Genomic DNA, 19,523 nt, shown 5'->3' with positions numbered 1-19,523 from the left:
CCTGCTCAGGGCATCTTTTTTTTTTTTTTTTTGTTTCAACTTTTTCAGCTTTTTTCAGCAGACATCTTCAGCCGTTAAGGCATCCACACTGCATTTTCGCAGGAAATGCAAATTTTTCTAGTTATTTTTGTCTTTAGTCACACAAAAAACACTGCATTCCTTCTGGCACTTTTAAAGGTGTGAGCCCTGATAGTCAATGCTCCTTCTTAGCATTATCACCAAAACATAACCCTTCTTCACACATACAAGCTGCTGCAAAACCTGTTTGTAGTTAGCTGCTCGCCTCAATGCAATTAAAGCTGTTATTACCTTTGATTCCCATTCATTCCTTTCTCTGGTTATGTAAGCAGTCTTCTGTACTGCTGAGTTTGTGTTTTTTCATTTGCACCCCCCTCCCCACCAACCGACCCCAATGGAAATTGCTGCACTGAGCTAGTAGTTATGTTGTTTACATAAAAGCTACATTTTTCTTGTTGCCAGTCTAAATCATCAAAATACCAAGCATGAAATCTTAGTAACATCTTTTCCACTCATTCACTCGCTCAACTGGGTCACTCCCTCAGCTCTGGTGTGTCTCATTAAACTCTCATATATGTTCAGTCCAGTTTCCAGTCACTTGTCACGGTATTTTGCATGCCTCACCGGCTCTCACTGGCTGTTGTCGGTCTAGGAAGCAGCTTCATCGACTCATGTACATGATAAAACAAGTGGAGTAACGAAAATGATGGATATGTAAGGAAGCTAACGTGCGTTCCTGAAGGGGACGTCTTCACTGTGAACAAAACATTTACGAGTATGCAGCAGCAGCCGCAGTCAGCCGTTTCCATTGTTTCCATCCTAGAGCAGCTTCAGGTTATGCTAAGTGAAACGTCTTTGCTTTGAACAAAGCACATCAAATGCTTTCTTTTTTATGTTTACTACAAGAGTGAATTTACTCCTGACTTCTGAGTGTCTAAAGAACCACTGCATAATTTTTGTTTTGGATGTCCTAATAACAACCCTTTGTATGAGCAAGTTTGTACAATATAACTCAGGAGTAGGCAACTCCAGGCCTCGAGTGCCGGTGTCCTGGAGGTTTTAGATGTGTCCATGATCCATCACAGCTGATTTAAAGGGCTAAATGACTCCTCAGCATTTCTTGAAGTTCTCCAGAGGCCTGGTAATGAACTAATCATTTGATTCAGGTGTGTTAACCCAGGGTGCGATCTAAAACCTGCAGGACACCGGCACTCGAGGCCTGGAGTTGCCTACCCCTGATATAACTAAACTTAGCAAACACTGACTAACAAAATATAGCTTCTGATGGATTTAATGCAACGGGCACTGAAACAGCCTGTTTTGGAAAACTACAGCTTATCCAGGCATTATAAAAGTAAATTATGTGTCAAAAATGAAATACACATTCTTGGGGCAAATCAGGCCTATTTTAACTTGTTAAAGTTGCTTACACTAACTTGCTTTTACTTGCATGCCATCAAAGAGATTGAGATCCCCAAGGCCTCATACATGTAGGGCTGTCTGAGTCCTAGGGACTTTATATCTAGCCCTGTGTGAGTTAGAATAATCCTTTAATTGTCCCACAAGGGGAAATTTGGTTGTAACAGCAGCCAGAAAGACACATATACAAACAAACAGTACACAGGACAGAAACATACACAATTTTTCTTACATATTTACATATGGACAATGGTTACTATAAACAGAGTACTGTAAAAGTATATTGGTTAAAGTATAATCACTGTGCTGAGAAGTGCAATGATGTCACAAACAGGAGGACTTTCTGTGCGTGGGAAAAAATAAGAAGTAAACGTGGCACCTCTGGACTCACGTCAAGAGTGATCGCAGCAGGAGTGGAGAGAGGAAGTATAAAGTTGATAAAAAGTGATGTTCCGTGTAATTAAAAAATAAAAGTGTGGGTTCTCTGGACCTCACCATGAGAAGCTGGCTTATCTAAAAGAAAAGTTTCGCAGATTTTAAAATGAGGAGTACAGGAGGATTAACCATGACCAAGCAACTGCGATCTTAAAATTAGATTTACAATTCTCTCTTTTCTCTGCTCATTTTGCTGTGTTGGATTGAAGCCCTGAGGAAGTTGGTGGACTATACTGAGTCACTGCTTCCATATTTGGACTCTGTCAAGTCCGGCTGGGAGAGAATTGCATTATTGGCAAGGGTGTACTTCCTCTTCTCTGTTCCACTCCTCTCAAGAGTGGTAGAAACCCTCATTCAGCAAAGAGTTGATTAGTTAGGTAATAATAATGATTTAAGTGATTTAACTATGATTCATATTATGTGACTGAGCTTCTAAATTGCTTAAATAAAAGCTCCTATCTGCATTTAAAGTCTAAACTTGTGGACACTCCCTTCTTGAGTCTTTGTTTAGCAGTAAAGGCAAAACTTGTGTATGAGTATTACAGATTTTAATGGTTTTTACAGGTTGTTCTAGTCCATAAAACAGATTCCTGGGGCCTGTTTTCCTGGCTTTGAAAGTACATTTTAACGAGAGCAGCGATCATAAGGAGCAGAGGCGTGGCTGCTGATTGGACTATTAGAGTTGTTAGTTAGTTGCATCAGCAGAGGATACTGAGGTTGGCATCCAGACGCACGCAGAGCTAAGCGTGTCTCAGTCTAAGTAAGTTTCTGCATAGCCTATTATTCATAAGACCAGAAATTCTGACCCTTTAAAAAGAGATCTGGTCCAGACTTCCTGTACATGGGTAACTGGGCTCTAACAATACCACACACAGACACACTGTTAAATCTTAGTACCAAAGAAAGTAAGTTCAGTCAGCATCAAGGTTTATAAGAACAAAAGATTTTAAGCTCATTTTGTGAAGGGAACAAATACAGAAGAGAAGACAGAAAATAAAGACTTAAGAGGATAGAGCAACACAACTAAAGGAACATAAGCTGACGGCTTAAGATATTAGAAGAAGGGAAAGGCTGGGAAAGACTTTTAAAATTGCATTACAGTGATTAAAACACACATACATTACATACCCCCCACCAACATATGCATAGTGTGTGAGCTCATTTTTATTCATCACATGCATGAAGTAATTATATTAATGTGTGAAGATGGTTTGTCCTCTTACTGTATGTGCACGCTGTCTGGCAAAGCAGGTGAAACCAGCAGTGCGAAGCACCCCGCAGGGCGAAAAACTGGCTTTTTAAAATGAGAAGAAACAGGAAACAATATAGAGGGAGACTGAGGTTAAATAGCGTGCTGCCAGGCGGCACTGGAAACACATTACTATCTTTACTTGCAAAACAGTAATTTACCGTCGTAATTATATTGGCACTGTTTTGAAGTTGTTTTTTTAGATACTGTTGGGTGAGTCATCATTTTCAATATATATATAAAAAAGGTGTCATGTGCCTTGGCAGACTCAGGCAATAATAAACATATTCACTCTGTCATACATCTTAAGACTCATACAGTCAAACTGCAACAGTAGCTCAGCTGGAAAAATGTATTTTTATCTTCATTTTCATTGATAAATTACCCCAGCGGAACGATGCCTTCACTTCTGATGTGTTGCATATATGCAGTGAATGAGTCAGCTGCTGTTAGTGAGTCAGTAACCTGTGAAAAAAAATGTTTATGTGATTATTTATTTCCTAGTTTTTATGCATACCTTGCTGAATAATGGTAAACATGCATACTGTATTACGTTATGTGTTCACAGAAAAGTGAAAATAGTGCAGGACTGTGTTACAGTGTAATTTCAAGATGACAGGCTGAGACTGACAATACCTTTCCAATAATCATACTGAATAATGCAAATGATTCAGCAATAAGGAACAACTGCAATGAAGTTACTATTTCTTTGTGGTGTTTAAGGGTTCTTTAAACACAATACTTTTGAGAAACTGATGCGTGTCGTATATTTGTTTCTTCTTTTCCTTTTTTTAAAATGTCCTTAATATCGGAAGCCCTGTTTGAAACATCCATTAAGGCCTAAATGTGTATAGGTGTGTATTTCTCCTCAGCTGCAATGCTCCTTAACCCCAGTCTTGTTAATACGTGGTTCGAGAGGATTAGCATCATGGTGATCCTGCTCAACTGTGTGACACTGGGCATGTACCAGCCCTGTGAGAACATCGATTGCACCTCGGACCGCTGCCAGATACTACAGGTAAGCTGGCCTGCTGTGTTTATGTGTGCACATGTGTGTGCACTGAGGATGAGATGGAACTAAATTTTCAATTATTTGCCACAAATTCAAAGCAGCTCATGTATCGCTTCCTATTGCTATTCATCAAGCTGTGATTCATGCACACTACAGTTTTTTTTTTTTGTTGGTTTTTTTCCCTTCTGTAATGTTTATATTTTCTCCTACTCTCTGAGCAGGGAAATGGGATTCAGTTTGTTTAAAAATAGTGCTGTGGAGCCACATGTGAATTTGTCAGTTCAAGAATTGAAGAATACATATGGGAAGAAAAGTGCCAGCTGTTTGAATTGTACATGCTCAAGTAGGGAAATTAGCTTAGTTTGGAAAAATATGGTGTTGATCAGAATTATTAAGCAGAAAATACACAAAAACAGCAAAAGAATTGATCCACAATAATATTACTACACTCTAATAAACAGTGCACACTAAAAGAAATAACAGGTGGCAAAAGAAACCGAGTTTTGATGCAGTAGAATGTGAAAGTGAAATGCTTGTTGAAGCTGTCCTAGAGAATAATAATAATAATAATACATTTTATTTATAGGCACCTTTAAGAAAAATGGACTAAGACAGAAATAGATATTTCACTGGTACCAAAGGAAAAACCTCTAAAATTGCTTTTTTAGTGATGGCTTATTATGGGATAAATCATCTAACCCATGAATAGACACGTTTGTCAATGTAAGGCTGTGTTAGTGTTGCTTTGCTGTTTGGACACTGAGCTGATCCTGTTTAGACTCTACACCAGGGGTGCCCAATCCCGGTCCTCGAGAGCTACTATCCTGCAGCTTTTAGATGCATCCCTAATCCAACACAGCTGAATCAAATGGTTTGATCTCTTCAGCATGCCATCATTTTTGGCAAAGGCCTGATAACAAGCCATTCATTTGATTCAGGTGTGTGGGAACAAGGATGCATCTAAAAGCTGCAGGACGGTAGCTCTCGAGGACCGGGATTGGGCACCCCTGCTCTACACTCTCTTATAGGAACATTAGACTTTGGCTCTTCTCCTTATAACATAGCCCAGCAGTGTTTTATATTTTGTTAAGCAGTGTTGATGTTATTGTGTTGTACTGTAGATCAAACCCATTGTCTCCATATGAAGATATAGTTTGAAAAGTATGTAACACCTCTGTAACAAAGTAACAATTTCCTGTTCACAGAGAAATAAGCTTAGTTTTTATACTTATGAGCGTTGAAGCTCAGGTCGAGCAGTTTGGAGCCAATTTTAGAGAGGCAAGGCTGAGATGGGTTGGATGTGCAGAGGTGGGATAGCTGATATATCAGAAAAAGGATGTTGGATATGGAGCTGACAGGCAGGAGGAAAAGGGAAAGACCAAAGAAAAGATTAATGGACAGTGTGACAGAGGAGTGAGATGGAGGTAGATGATCCAAACATGGAAAGGGTAAGAAGTGATTGGCTGTTTGTGCTGACGTAAAAGAAAAAAAAAAAGAGAGAGAGAGCGAGAGAGAAAAAGAACAACATTAATATTTGTTTGATTTCTGATTTCTTTTGTTCTTGGAAAATAAAATTCAGCCTCTGTTAGAAAGAATGCTAAAGTGTTTTCTTTCCTTTGTGCCATCCTTCTTTTTGCATCCACACCAATATTATCTAAAGAGCCATCATGTGGTTCTGTGGCCAGGCTGTTAAACTGATTACTGTGTCACAGCATGGCCTCTCCCTCGAATAGGGAGGATTAGTTTTTATCTGGAAAGTTGCCACTTTGACACCAAAGGTGAGAAGTGAGGATCCTTCTGACAACTTTGTCATTGGGAGTATGGTTTAAGTGAGAAACATTTTTCTATATTGACTTATTTATAAGCTGACTACAGAAGGTCACGAGTAGGCCCCATAACTGATAAAAATACAGTGCAGTGCTTGTTATTAGGCAAAATCAGATTTTTTGCTCACTCTGGGAGCTGTGCTAGATCATCATTAACAAATAAGTTACTCGCAGGTTGACGTCAGATCGCAGATTCAGTACTGTGTGCTTTTCAAATAGGTTCCCATTGTTTTTGTAAGCCATGTTGCGCTGTGTGATGTGTTACTGATGAGTGATGGGTGATTTGCCAGCTGGCTGAAGACTCACTGTGTTCCTCTGGGATTGTAATTGCTTTGCACTGAAGTAAATTTGGCAGGCTCAATTTCAGGTGCGACAAGGACAACCTGATTCTGCCTCGTGTGCATTCGCTTGTCGATTTTTTAATGGCCATTGACACTGAAAATCTTTCTACAGTAACCTGCACATGAGCTTTCTGTCACTTGTTTGTGTGTCCTTGTGTTTTGGCTCGTTGTTTCGCCATATCTCACTTGCCTACAGCACATTAGGGTGGATTATAACATCAAATAAAGCCCTCCAGACCAAACTGTAATAGGTTTATTTATCTCATCGGATTTTCCCTTCATTGTGCAGAGATTTAAAATAAATATTTATTTAGTATTGTTTTGAGGCTGTGCAACACATCTTTCTGCTTCGCTCTCCTCTTTTCCTGTTCTCATCCTCCACCCTGATGTCATCTTTACCCCTCCCTATGTTCCCATTCCCCCTTCCTACAAACTCCTTCTCTCTCTCTGCATCTTTTGTCTCTCTAACAAGCATATTTTCTCCCCAGGTAGTGTGAGGGGTCCTATTCTGGTGGTTGCTAATGGTAACAGGAGGGATTTTGCTGACAGGGCTTAGATAGTTAAGAGTGGCCCTCACATACTTCTCTGAGTCTCTGAGAATACAGCGAGCCTGCCTCACTTCCTGGAGGAAAAATAAAAGAGGGACACAAACAATAAAAAATCGATTTGGACATCTGTAGGGGTTAAATTGTGATATATAATAAGAAAATGTCCTTGACCTCAGAGGCTGAAGGGCTTGGTATAACGTGGTCTGGAGTCAATATCCAATAATAATTGTGAGGTATGAAAAGATATCAGATCTCAAACACCATGCCCCTGTAATTAGTCATTCTAAAATGAATTAGAATTAGAATGATGTGTGTCTCCAAGTTCGGTATGGTGGCATACTGAAGCACAATACAACGAGATGATTTGTCTGGTTAAAGGTGAATACAACAATGTTTTATTTATGTTTTGTTTTAACTTCATCTTTCCAAAGTGAGCTAGGAGATGGTAGACAGTTGACCAAACAACTGTGCACCAAATGAGTAAAACTTAAAAATGAGATGTTTTGATTATATGTTTTCTCTCTCCCGTAGTATGTGTTCTGTCCTCTCTCCCTGTGTGCTTCTTTTTCTTGGTAGTGTGAGGACTGGGTGACCTTGTTTATGTGTCTGATAGGCAGTGTTGGTCAAGTTACTTGAAAAAAGTAATCAGTAACTAATTACTGATTACTTCCCCAAAAAAGTAATCCCGTTACTTTACTGATTACTTATTTTCAAAAGTAATTAGTTACTTAGTTACTTTTTAAAACATGATTTATCCCCTAAATAGGTAATAAAGCAATAGATCCTTCAGCCCAATTCTACGTTTTCTGCATAATCCCTCATATAAAATGTAATCAAATGAAAAAGTCTCTTTTTGGGGGGGGGGGCGCCTGTCCCGTTTGGTTCTTTTGCCATCAGAATTATTGTTTGAAGGCAAAGACAGAAGCCCAACGGAATTACTTTACCAAGTGGACCATCCCTGCCTTGCCGTATTGGTCCATTTGATTGACCTTTGCTGTTATTATTTATGTATTTATTTTATTTTCAGTTGTTACAGACAGGACAGACATGACCGGGGGGAGGGAGGGAAACAAAGACAGCGGGGAAGAGGAATAGCGATGAAGGGAAAAGAAAAGGGGGGGGGGGGGCAAAAAAATTACATATTTTTATATATATCACCTGGATCACCTGTTGAGAGAAAAAAAGAGAGAAAACAAGCAAACAAAAACAGCAATATCATAAACACAACACCATCGCGATACTGTGTATATAGCAGTAAATATTAAATATTGAATATTATTTTATAATATTATAAAAAGTCTCTTTTTAAAACTTGTTTTATTAGTTTTAATCTTTTAACTTTATGCATCAAGCAAACATTAAATGATATGCAATATTCTCTGACTGGAAGAAATTTGTTTAACATTTAAACCTATTTTCTGCACATTCCAGCACATAAAATAAAATAGTTTTTTGTGTTTACACTCACTCTTTCAAATAGATGCACGTAAAACACAGCAGAAAATAAATAAAATCAAAGACTCAGCAGTCCTGTTGCTCTATTTTCACCTGTATAGCAGGAGTGGGGCAGGTGTGCCGCAGCGGTCAGTGGAAGGATACGGCAGTTTCTCTGTGAATTTCACATTCCAGCCAGCGTATTTGGTGCTTGCTCGGACGTTTAGGGGCTTTATCGCTGTAAAAAGACGTTTTCTTCCCACGCAGTGAGCAGCGGACGCCAATGTTTTTGTCACTTTTTACGGAATCAAACTCAAAATAAGGTCAGTACTTCCACGCTTTAAACGCCGCACGCTCATACTCTCTCCCGCACTCCTTATATTATCCATTTTTGATCTGCACACAGATGTTGCCACGAACATCGCACTCGCTTGCGTCATTGTCATGAGACACTCTCGCAAAAAAATATATTTAAATAAATCATGGTTTTAGTAACCCAGTAACAACGTGCTTACGGGAAAGTAACACTAATCTAATTACCGTTTTTGCAGTAGTAATCCCTTACTTTACTCGTTACGTGAAAAAAGTAATCGGATTACGCGTTACTGCCCATCTCTGCCGATAGGTGAGATTAGAGTCAAATAGCAAGCCCAGGATTCTGGTAGCTGATTTCATATTGACAGGCCAAGGACAAAGGAAGTATTTGATGCTTGGATGCAGCATGTCCAAAGCAATAACTGAAATCTCAGTTTCTGAGTTTGTTTGTTTTTTTCAATTGCACACATGTATTACACACATGTTTGAAAATGAGGATTTTACAGGGAGATAAAGTTGTGTATTATTAGCATAGCAGTGAAAAGAAATATTATTTATACATGAAATGTTGATAAGGCCCAAAGGTACCATATTTAATTAAAGTAGGAAAGGTCCCAGTATAGACCTATAAGTAGGTCATTAACAAGACTATAGAACTTGCCTGCATGCTGAGGTTTCAATTTAGCCATTTGATACATGTTACAGCACCTCATTGGTGAATGAACATGGTGCGATAAAAGTACTTTTAGAAGTTTTTCTAAACACTTACATTTACTTACATTTATTTAAATGTACTTGAGTAGAGTTAGGGGTTGCCACCTCAGCATGCAATCAAGTTCTATAGAGTTTTGCCATTATTCAGGTGTGTTGCAGCAGGGATACATTTAAAAGTTTCAGGACATCGGTCATGGAGGATTGGAATTTGACACCCCTGGTCTACAGCATCAAATGTTGCACCTAAATCAAGTAGCACAAGAACAGAATATCCATCAGCATCAGCAGTCATAAGACATAAGTTTGTCACCTTAATAAGCACAATGTCAGGACTTCAAAATGTTCTGATGTAATCCTTCAAGAAGTTTTAGCCAGACAGTCTTCTCTAAAAGTTTTCGTATAAAAGGTAACTCTGACACTGAGCTGTACTTGTCATCAGAAAGAGTGAGGCCAGATTTGTTTGATGAGTGGTTGCACACAGGCCTATTTAAATATATTGGGATACAGCCAGAGGACAGAGAACTGTTAATTACTGAAAGCAACCAAGGGGCAGTGATATCCAAAACTTCACACAGACATTTTGGAGGTATCATTTCTGCTTGATGAGTGTTTCAGTTGTGACACAGTACTTAAAAGCTCATCCAAAGAGACTGGCATAGAAGAAGATAAAATTATGACTAAGTTACTGGACATCAATAAAAGAATCAGAAGCTACTGTTTTGGATTTGATGCCAATTTTCTTCCTGTAAAAAACTCAGAAACTGGAGAAATTTGTCATTTCCTATCATAATCCAATTTAAATTTACAGGATTTAAAAAGGCAGTCTCTCAGGCTTATGCTTATTAGTACTGAAGTAGAGAAATAAGTGCACTTTGCAGTCTTAACCCATTCATTGAAATCAACCATTAAATCATTCAATTCTTTCATTTCATTTCTTGATAATGTACCTGAAGATTTGTCTTCTTCCATCGCCTTTCTGCCCTCCAACATTTTTTTTTTTTGAGGGAGACCTGCCCAAGAAGGCATGCCATTGAAAAATTATAAATTATAAAACCAGATATAACATATTCTGAATAGTAATTGCACTCTTTGGTTACAGGAGCCTTCATAAAAGCTTTGAACTCTCCTGGAGAGACTAAAGCATTCAGCTTTAATGTGCACTGAAGGTTATTCCATGACCAACGTGCAAAATACCAACCTCTGAAACAAAATCCAGGGATCCCCACAAAGGCGCCATCTAAACAAGTGCAAATCATACAAGCTGTTTGAAGGTGTTGGCTGTTTACACAGATAACAAGAACATTTACCCACTATTGGTTTGTACATAAAAATATACCAGTGCATTTGCCTCCTAAGGCTTGATAAAGCCAAGAATCCAGATTATAAAGTGCAAAGTAAAGTGAAGTGTACTGGACAACTAATTTGATATGAAATGTGAAGCACTGTGATAGAGTAAAGATAAAAAAGTGTAAATGTTATTTAGAAAGCACTAAGAAAATGTGCTAGCGTGAGTGGGTGAATGCACAAGTTGTGTAAAGCTTTGAGTGCTCAGAAGAGTAGAAAAGCGCTATATAAGAACCAGTCCATTTACCATTACACACATGTATAAATACAGGGTAAGGAAATAGAGTTTGCATCTAATCAGAAGTATAAGAGGAGTAAGTGCAAAAAGAGCAGATTATATACAGATGAGTTAAGTAGAGAGCAAATATACAGATGCACTATTGTATACATATGTACAGATATAGAGATGATCTGTATAGCATACATATGTTCTATAATGCTATACAGACAGGCAGATATACAGATGTACTATGAACAAATATACACAGATGTGCTACATATATGCAGATGTACCGGTGTGTGGTAAACAGATCTACAGAGTCTTATGAATATATCTGCAGTAGTGGAAGTGTAGCGCTCTGAACATCTATAATAGTGAACAGTGTACGCACTATAACAGAGACTATGCTATGTCAGTGTCCTAAAACTATGGCAGTAACCAATGTCAGCATATGGTAAATGTTGAGAATGAATGACAGTCATGATCATGGTCATTGGGAGGGATAGGAGGAGTGTAGAAGGATTAAGTGAGTGTGGACGGAAGGGTTCAACGGGGGACTGAGTTCAGTAGGGTGACAGCTGTGGAGAAGAAGCTGTTCCTAAACCTGATGGTTTTAGTCAGTAGGGTCCTGTAGCATCTTCTGGAGGGGAGGAGCTGGAACAGTTTATTGGCAGGATGAGAGGGGTCCCTGATAAAGACGTGTGCTCAGCGTAGACATCTTTTCTTGTGGACACCCTCAATGGCAGGAAGTGGAGTCCCTGTGATGCAATGGGCAGTTTTCACCACCCACTGCAGTGCTTTGTGGTCAGCAACAGAGCAATTATGACACAGTAGGTCAGGATGCTCTCTATCACATAGTAGTAGAACTTACCCAGTATGTCAGTAGACATGTGGTTCTTCTTGAGTGTCCTAAAGAAAAAGAGGCGCAGATGTGCCTTCTTCACCAGGCTGGAGGTCTTAGTTGACCAGGACAGATTCTCAGAGAGGTGGGTCCCCAAGAACTTGAAGCTGGAGACTCGTTCAACAGCTGTGCCATTTATGTAGATGGAGGCATGGGTGTCTCTTTTCTCTCTCCTGAAGTCCACAATGAGCTAATGAAACAGGGTCTAAAACTGAGCCTTAGAGGACTCCTTTACAAACTAGACTTACATCCAGCTGTATAAACTAAAATGTAGCTCCTAATCCACCCTGTTGCCTAAACTAGTATCACTGATTGACCATAAAGAAACTGGCCAACAGATTCAAATGAACAAGGCAGCACAATCTTGCATCCTGTCTGAACCATTAAGAGCATAATTTGTTGCCAAAATAGATGTAGTTTTGCTTCTATGTACAAATCTAAAGCCAGACTGAGTTTGAAAATAGTTGTCTGGCAGATATTGCTTCAGTTAAGAGTTTGTTTCATATTCTAAACTCAAACTTGGCGATTGGATGTAGGGTGATAATCTTGAAAAAAACATATGCCCCTGTAAATAATATGAATAAACACGACCGGGTTAGGCAGGTAAAAAAAATGTAAAAACTAGTGCTGTCAGCGTAAATCTCGTTAAAATGACGTTAACGCCATAACCGTATTAACGCGGCAAACCTCCATTAGCGAGTTAACGAGGATCACCCCGTGCGATGTGCTGAACGGCGCTAACGCGTTAACGAGCTAACCGTGCTAATGCGTTGACACTGTGCAGCCTTCGCATGGGGGAGCTGCGTTAACTCGCTAACGGAGGTTTGCCGCATTAATGCGGTTATGGTGTTAACGTAATTTAAAAAAGATTAACGCTGACAGCACCAATAAAAACTCTTTATAACTGTTTAATAGATATTTCCTCTTAAGTACCACAAGTCAAAGGACTCCCACTCAGGAGCTGCAGTCAGTGTTACAAATCAAATCCAAAAACTCCAGTCTGCATTTGCAATTATTTCTCATGAAAAAAGTTATTTTCTTTTCATCTATTGATTTGGATGGTTCATGGATTTCGATTCATTATATCTTCAACTCTGCACCTGTTATAGTTTTTAGTAGCGCTTCAGATGTTCAGAAAACACACGTACGCTTTATAAATCACTGTGTCTGGTATTCCCTTTCCTGCCCTATTTTGTTAAGTGAGTATTTGTCCCTGTGGTGCCTTTGGTTTTATACACTGATTAATTTTGTCAGTCACAAGTAGAGTAAGACACACACACAACATAATTTTATTTTTAAATGGTCCAACATCACAATCCTTACGACCTACTTACCATGTCCTTTCCTCTTGCCAAATAAGTGGTACAATGACAGCATATAAAGTGGCTTCCACACCAGCTCCTATTTCAAATCATGAAAGGGCCCATCACAAGACAGCCTCAACCTCTATACAAATCATGTTGATGATGAAACCTGATAGGTTGACTGAAGCGGAAGCTGGCGGTAGTGACAAATAACGATGATGAATTCATTCCCCTTTCACTCAAAGCAGAGCACGACAGGGATTCAACTGGTGCAGCCAATGTCGGATTACATATGAAGCGTGCAGGCTGCATTATTTATCAAAACATCATTTAAACAGCATGTGAGCCTGATTTTCTCATCTTTCCCATTGAAAGCTGCCAGCTCTGTATACTAGCTGTATATGAGCTGGTGTGTGTATTTTTCTGTATGCGTTTGAATGAGCAGCGATGGAACACACATGTTGGTTTCCGATGCATTACAAGGCAAAGTCGTGCCTGTATATTTACACACAAAACCATCCATGCATACCCAAAAGCAGAGATTTATACATTTGCAGTGCATAAATTTGTACCAGCTCACCTCTGTCCCTGCTTTTAGAGATTTTGATCTTTGAAAATAACAAACAATACAGACAGTGCCCAACCAGAGAATAGATTACTGTTTCTGAATCCAATCTCTTGACTCTTGCTATTTCTAGATGGAGACAAAAACAACATCCCAGGCTTCTGCCAGTGGTGCAGCATGAATAAATCCTCAAAATTTCACACACCATTTGTCTCATTCTATTTGGTCTATAGCTGCAAACACCATCTTGCAATTGTTCATCATTACTGAGTGGAAAAGAATGTTGTTTCTACCACTGAATCCATTTTATGTCTTATGTTACTTAGGGAAGGTAATAACCTTAGAGTTTATTTTGGTAAACTGTCCTGTTATTTCTATATAAAATGTCTTGGTTGTTGAAAGTCATCAGGTACTGTATCTGTAATGTATCTTTACACCATTTATTATTCTATTTGTCTGCTCATTGCTCTCATATTCAGTGACTACAAAGTTGACTACAGAATTTTTGTGTCTTTCCTGAGATTTTGAACTTAGTCAAATTATATTCAATGTTTTTTAATTAGCAGGCATGACTTCATTTGAATTTCTTGGTCTTGGTCCTGTAATCTCCATGTGAAGATGTAGCAGCTTGAGTTATATAGTGTAGGAACATGTGACTCGGCAGGAACCACAGTCACAGAGCCTTCGGCAAGGCAGTGGGAAAGATTTTTTGCTACCAAAATACAATAGGTGGTTTAGCTAGCGATCTGTGTAAAATAATGTAATCAGGACATGTGCTCTTATCTGTCTCTATCGTTCTGGTTATCTCTCACCATGTTTTTGCTCTTCATCTTTGTTTTCTCTGAGGTTTGACCTGGATCTTCCTCTTTCTTATTCCTGATCACTTCCTACTTCTTTTGTGATTTAAGTATTATAGAGTAGGCAGGTTCAAACAAAGCAGTGTGTGTTTTGTGTGATGCTCTATTATGGTAGTACAGACTATGTTTGCAGTGCATACACACATTTAGCTCTTAAGCCTTTTTACAGTCCAGCAAACTACAAACACACACACACACACACACACACACACACACACACAAATAGATCAGAACACATCATTCTTGAACATTATTTTGCTTGTGAGTGATCATTTGAAATCAACTGTGTTGTGCCGTATTTAGAGTGTTAAAATTGCTGTTGAGAATAAAAGGTCATGCACTGGTTTAAGTGTTTGAATAGATACAGGGCTGAACTAAGGAATTGCTTGAAGCTTGCTTCAGGGCACGTGTACCATTTCGTTTTAATCTTTCAGTTTTCATAGTACTATCAGTGATTTTTTTTTTTTTACCAAATTGCACCGTTAGCAATTACAAGCAACCAAATTTTAAAGTTCAGACAATTTTTCTATTAGAGAATGACTGTTCTTCCAAAACTGAAAATCAGAGTTGAAAAAAATCAAGAGGGAGCTTTATCAACAGCTTGAGCCCACTAATCTCTTCAACACACCAGATAAAACAGATGTCTGGCCCATGTGTTTCATGTAAAATATATAAAAGCATTAATTTTTTTCTATCTTCAGCTCATTTTCCTTTGTGTTTGTCTCCCTCCCATTGCTCATAGGCCTTTGATGCATTCATCTACATCTTCTTCGCCTTGGAGATGGTGGTAAAGATGGTGGCTCTGGGGATCTTTGGCCGTCGCTGTTACCTGGGCGACACCTGGAACAGACTGGACTTCTTCATAGTCATGACAGGGTAAGCAAAAATTATTATGCAAGCATTCTTTCATACAGTAGGCTTCTAATACTTCTCAGACCAGTGATCTAATATTGATCACTGGTCTGAGCAGGTAACCCATATGTTGAAAGGCTCCCTGTCTATTATCCTGTCAGAAAATAAGGACAAACAGTTTAAAATATTCTTTAAAAAAAATAAAGGCATAAAATCAACCATTTTAATACTGGACTAGACAATATACAATATACCAATGATTCATAAAAAGAGGAACTCTGCATACCTGCTGCAGCAGCCAGAAGGTGTATGGATAAAGATGCTAAACTAATGTTGGGGGGGGGGGGGGGGGGGGGGGAGTAATGGCTAAATAGTACAAATAGACAGAAATCTCTATATAACTAAAGTAGATATGTGATTGTCAAAGTGATAAAAATACATGTTAAAAGAATGGCTAATAGTTAGATAAATGCTATCAGATGACATATGGCAAAATGTCATCTGATAGCATTTAGCTAACGTAAGCTAATATAAGTCCCAAAAAGTTTATTCTGTTCATCTTAATGTAGTATTTTTAGTAGGAAAAAAATTTCGTCACTCATCCAAGTGACTTCCCCAAGTGGTTTCCCCAAACTTATAAATAGCTAATGTAATTGTTAGCTAAACAGTGTCTGCTGGGAAAAAAGGTAAGGTTATGTTTGACAGATGGAAATGACTAGCTAAAAGTTTTGATAGCAATTTAAATAGATCACTAAATGTACCAAACAGTGATTAAAAGAACTGAAATAGTGGGCTATAGGATAAAAGAGGGCATTTAGCCAAACATCACTTAAAGTAGTACATGAATAAAGTAGAATATGAATATGAGAAGTGATGTTAATGAAAGTGTTGTTTAGTTCATCTGACAAGGCTTTGGGAAGATGTAAAACAAAAAATGAGAACAATGTTAAAAATCTCGAGTCTTTTTTACTTTCTGTGAATAACTTTAAAAGGTAAAAACATTATCATAAAAGATCTTGAGCGACAAAACATTAAAACCAGCAAAACCACCCCCATCAGCAATTTCTGCAGACAATTTCTGCAGAAGCAATAGATAAAATGTTATAGCGCAAGTGGCAATGACTTTTAGCACGTACAACTTTAAATCTTTAAAACCACAAGATTAGATTTGAAGCATATATAATATTTTTTATAATGGGTTTTGTAGACATTAATAAGTTTTGTAGACAAAGATTAACAGCCTATTTTGTCATTTATTTTGAATGACTTTTTGGCTGACTGGCTTGCTGTTACCCAGCTTTAATTATTGCAATCTGTCTCTATTACTCGGGTCTAGTCTCTACTACTATTTACTTAGAAATAATATTTGTTTTCTAAGCATCTTAAAAGAAATTAGAGGGAAGATTAATTAAATGTGACCCATATGATTTTCAGTTAATCTAGATATGTTCACATATTCTACTATGTGTATATTTAACAGCAGGATGACAAGTAAATGGCTATTATTTTGCATGGAGGTCATATAGTTTTATGCATTAATTTATGTTAAAGTTATGGAATTAGAACCAGTTTAAATTTGTGGCATGACCCTGTGTGGAACAGAGTCAGAGTCAAAATGGTATAGAAACAAATAAAACTGTGAAATAAAGCTATGGAGGCATTTTACAAATAGATGTTTTATTGCTTTACACACAAAACTGTAACAGTGGATGTGGCACAGCTCTGAGTGATTCTTGTGTTATGAAACAAGCAAAGGTCGGTGTAGAAAACCTTCAGGTAGCAGCTTTGCACTTTTACCTGCCACTGACTAAACTTGATGGCAGGCCACTGAAAAGCTTTGCTGTCATTGATGTGTCTTTAAAAACTGCTTGGAAAACAGGCTTTGACATAACACTCGGCCAGAAAAAGTCACTCTGTGGTGTGAACGAAGCGGCAAAACCACTATGCAATAACAGCCATCCAGTTTGCTCTGATTGTGCAGCCGTTTCAAATGTTTCTGTATTTTTCAGCAGCTCCAGCAGAGTGAGACATCAGCTCTTGTTAAGCTATCAGCACTTACATGTTAATTTCAAAGAATTAAAAAAAAGATAAATAATTAAATCAAAGTCATGGTATTAAGAGTCCCTGATATTCTGCCACAGACACTACAGTATCACAGACCGAGATACTGCTAGGTAAAGTATTGGGTGTTCACCAGATATTGATCAACATGTAACACTTACATGTTGGCAACAACATGCATGTCTCTGGTCATATATTCATATATTACAGGTTTAACTTGTTCTTCCAAGTATTCATCACACATGCTGTTAATGCGTGAGGAAAATACAAGGCAGATGTGCTAGATGGATGCATGTGCACAAAACCAAAGTAAACACACCTGCTCAAACACCTGCTTTAACCCAAGTGAAATGCGAGGCTCAGACATGCCAGGTGATAAAGTCCCTCTGTATGCGTGTGTGGTGTGTTTGTGTTTGTTTTGGTCCTGGGGGGTGTGCGGGGGGTGAGGAGATGCCCACATCTCGGGGATTCAACTCTATTCTGAGGGGGAAAAAATGAAGCCCTCGTACCATAAATACATAAAGCTTTTTAGTATGTAGACTTGGTTTAAAAAGTCTCCAGAAAATGAGCATAAGGAAATATAATGTCCTCCGAAGTGACGACTATGTGAAGGAGAGGGAGATGGATGGGAGGAGTGGCTGGTATAATGGCGCACAAACAACGATAAAGCTACAGACTTTCCAGGGTCGGTGCAGGGACATTCATCTTCATTTGAGCTGAATCAGTTTATCCTCAGCGGATGCTCAAACACAGCTCGCGCGAGTCTATGTGCACGTTTATGGCACAGAATTACCCACACAGATTACAGTCTGTCAGCTTATGCCTTTGCTGTGTTTAATCTGCGTGCGTGCGCCTGCCTGTGTTTGTGTATGCATTTGTGCGAACACCTCGGTCTTCGTTTGCCTCTTGGCAGCACCCATTAGATTAGCGTCTAGGCTAATTGCAGAGGGCAGTGCCAGCTTTTCTGGGCCAAATCACAGTCAACATTCTGCTATGAGCTCCATGCCTGTTACCTACGGGCAACACCTCTTTTTTGTTTCTTTTTGACTCACCTCCCTGCTCTTTCTTTCCTCTTGACATGCTCAGACGAACATCCACCCTTTGGCCCCATACACTCTTTTCTTTTGTCAAGAGTGGTTTTCCCTTTCTGTCTTTAACACCAGAAACCTCACAGGAAATAATGTTTTTTCATTTCCACTGCACTGACATTAATTTTTTTCCCACTTTGTGTGGTATCTGCAGTGACAGCATGCAAATTCCGTATCTTTGTGCCAATATCACTGAAATTCATGATTCAGCAAAGAAGTGTGACCCTTTTTATTGAAAGTCAGCTTTGACTTCTGCATCTTTTTCTAATGTACACCAAGGATGCCAACATACTGGCAACCTGTCCTGCATGACAGCTGTAACAGGTTCCAGCCCCTCCCCCGTGACTCTGAATTGGATAAGTGGAAGAAAATGAATGGACAGATGAACGGATGCCAAGGAAAAAGCTGAAAAAAATTAACAGGTCAAAGAAATCATGGAAAAATGAATGATGCTGGTCTATGGAGTATGCTAAAGAGCTGTGCCTAGTCAAGGCACTGTTTAGGTGCTCTTGTATTGTCACAATACAAACATTTCAAACTGATTTGGCTGCTCTACTCCGAATTTCACTCTTTATTTGCTCAGATTAGTTCTCCACACTCTGGACTCTCTGCTCCGTTTAACTCTAGTTCCCTGCTGCTCTTTACAGGCAGTTCACCATGTGTCCATAATCCGCTCTGCCATGGCTCAACATTCGATCCATGACCCGTTCAGCCGGCAATAATTATTCATCTTTTTTCTAACAGACAGCTAATCACTACATTAATAAAAACAGATGGCTAATGTGGCTATCGGTAATTGCTAACAGTTAAACAGCTACTGTTAATGCATTTGCTGGCTGAGTTAACACTGATAACTGTTCGATACTTCAATGTTGTTGAAGCAGGAGCTTCACTGACCTCTTTGTATTCCTCCTAAAGTGTTGTCCAGCGTCATAAATGTTAACTACTTCAGCTGTTAGTGAGGGGAGGAGCTCTGATGGCACTGTTTGCATCAATATTTTTGCAAATGTGTATTTTAAT

At 38.8% G+C, this 19,523-nt stretch overlaps 1 protein-coding gene across 1 annotated transcript in view; it reads left to right on the top strand.

Annotated features, from left to right (window-relative positions):
* Positions 1 to 3,687: 3,687 nt before the first annotated feature.
* The window catches only part of cacna1ia (calcium voltage-gated channel subunit alpha1 Ia), a 99,924-nt gene continuing 84,088 nt past the window's right edge, over positions 3,688 to 19,523 (top strand). The window contains exons 1-2 of the mRNA XM_026165255.2: positions 3,688 to 4,139; positions 15,245 to 15,378. Of these exons, the coding sequence (XP_026021040.2) occupies positions 3,966 to 4,139; positions 15,245 to 15,378 (308 nt within the window). The 5' untranslated portion in view covers positions 3,688 to 3,965. The remainder of the gene's footprint in view (positions 4,140 to 15,244; positions 15,379 to 19,523) is intronic.

Source organism: Astatotilapia calliptera, chromosome 4 (genome assembly GCF_964374335.1).
Source record: "Astatotilapia calliptera chromosome 4, fAstCal68.1, whole genome shotgun sequence".
Classification (NCBI taxonomy): domain Eukaryota; kingdom Metazoa; phylum Chordata; class Actinopteri; order Cichliformes; family Cichlidae; genus Astatotilapia; species Astatotilapia calliptera.
Note: the sequence above shows the minus strand (reverse complement) of the source record. Positions and strands in the feature narration are given on the sequence as shown.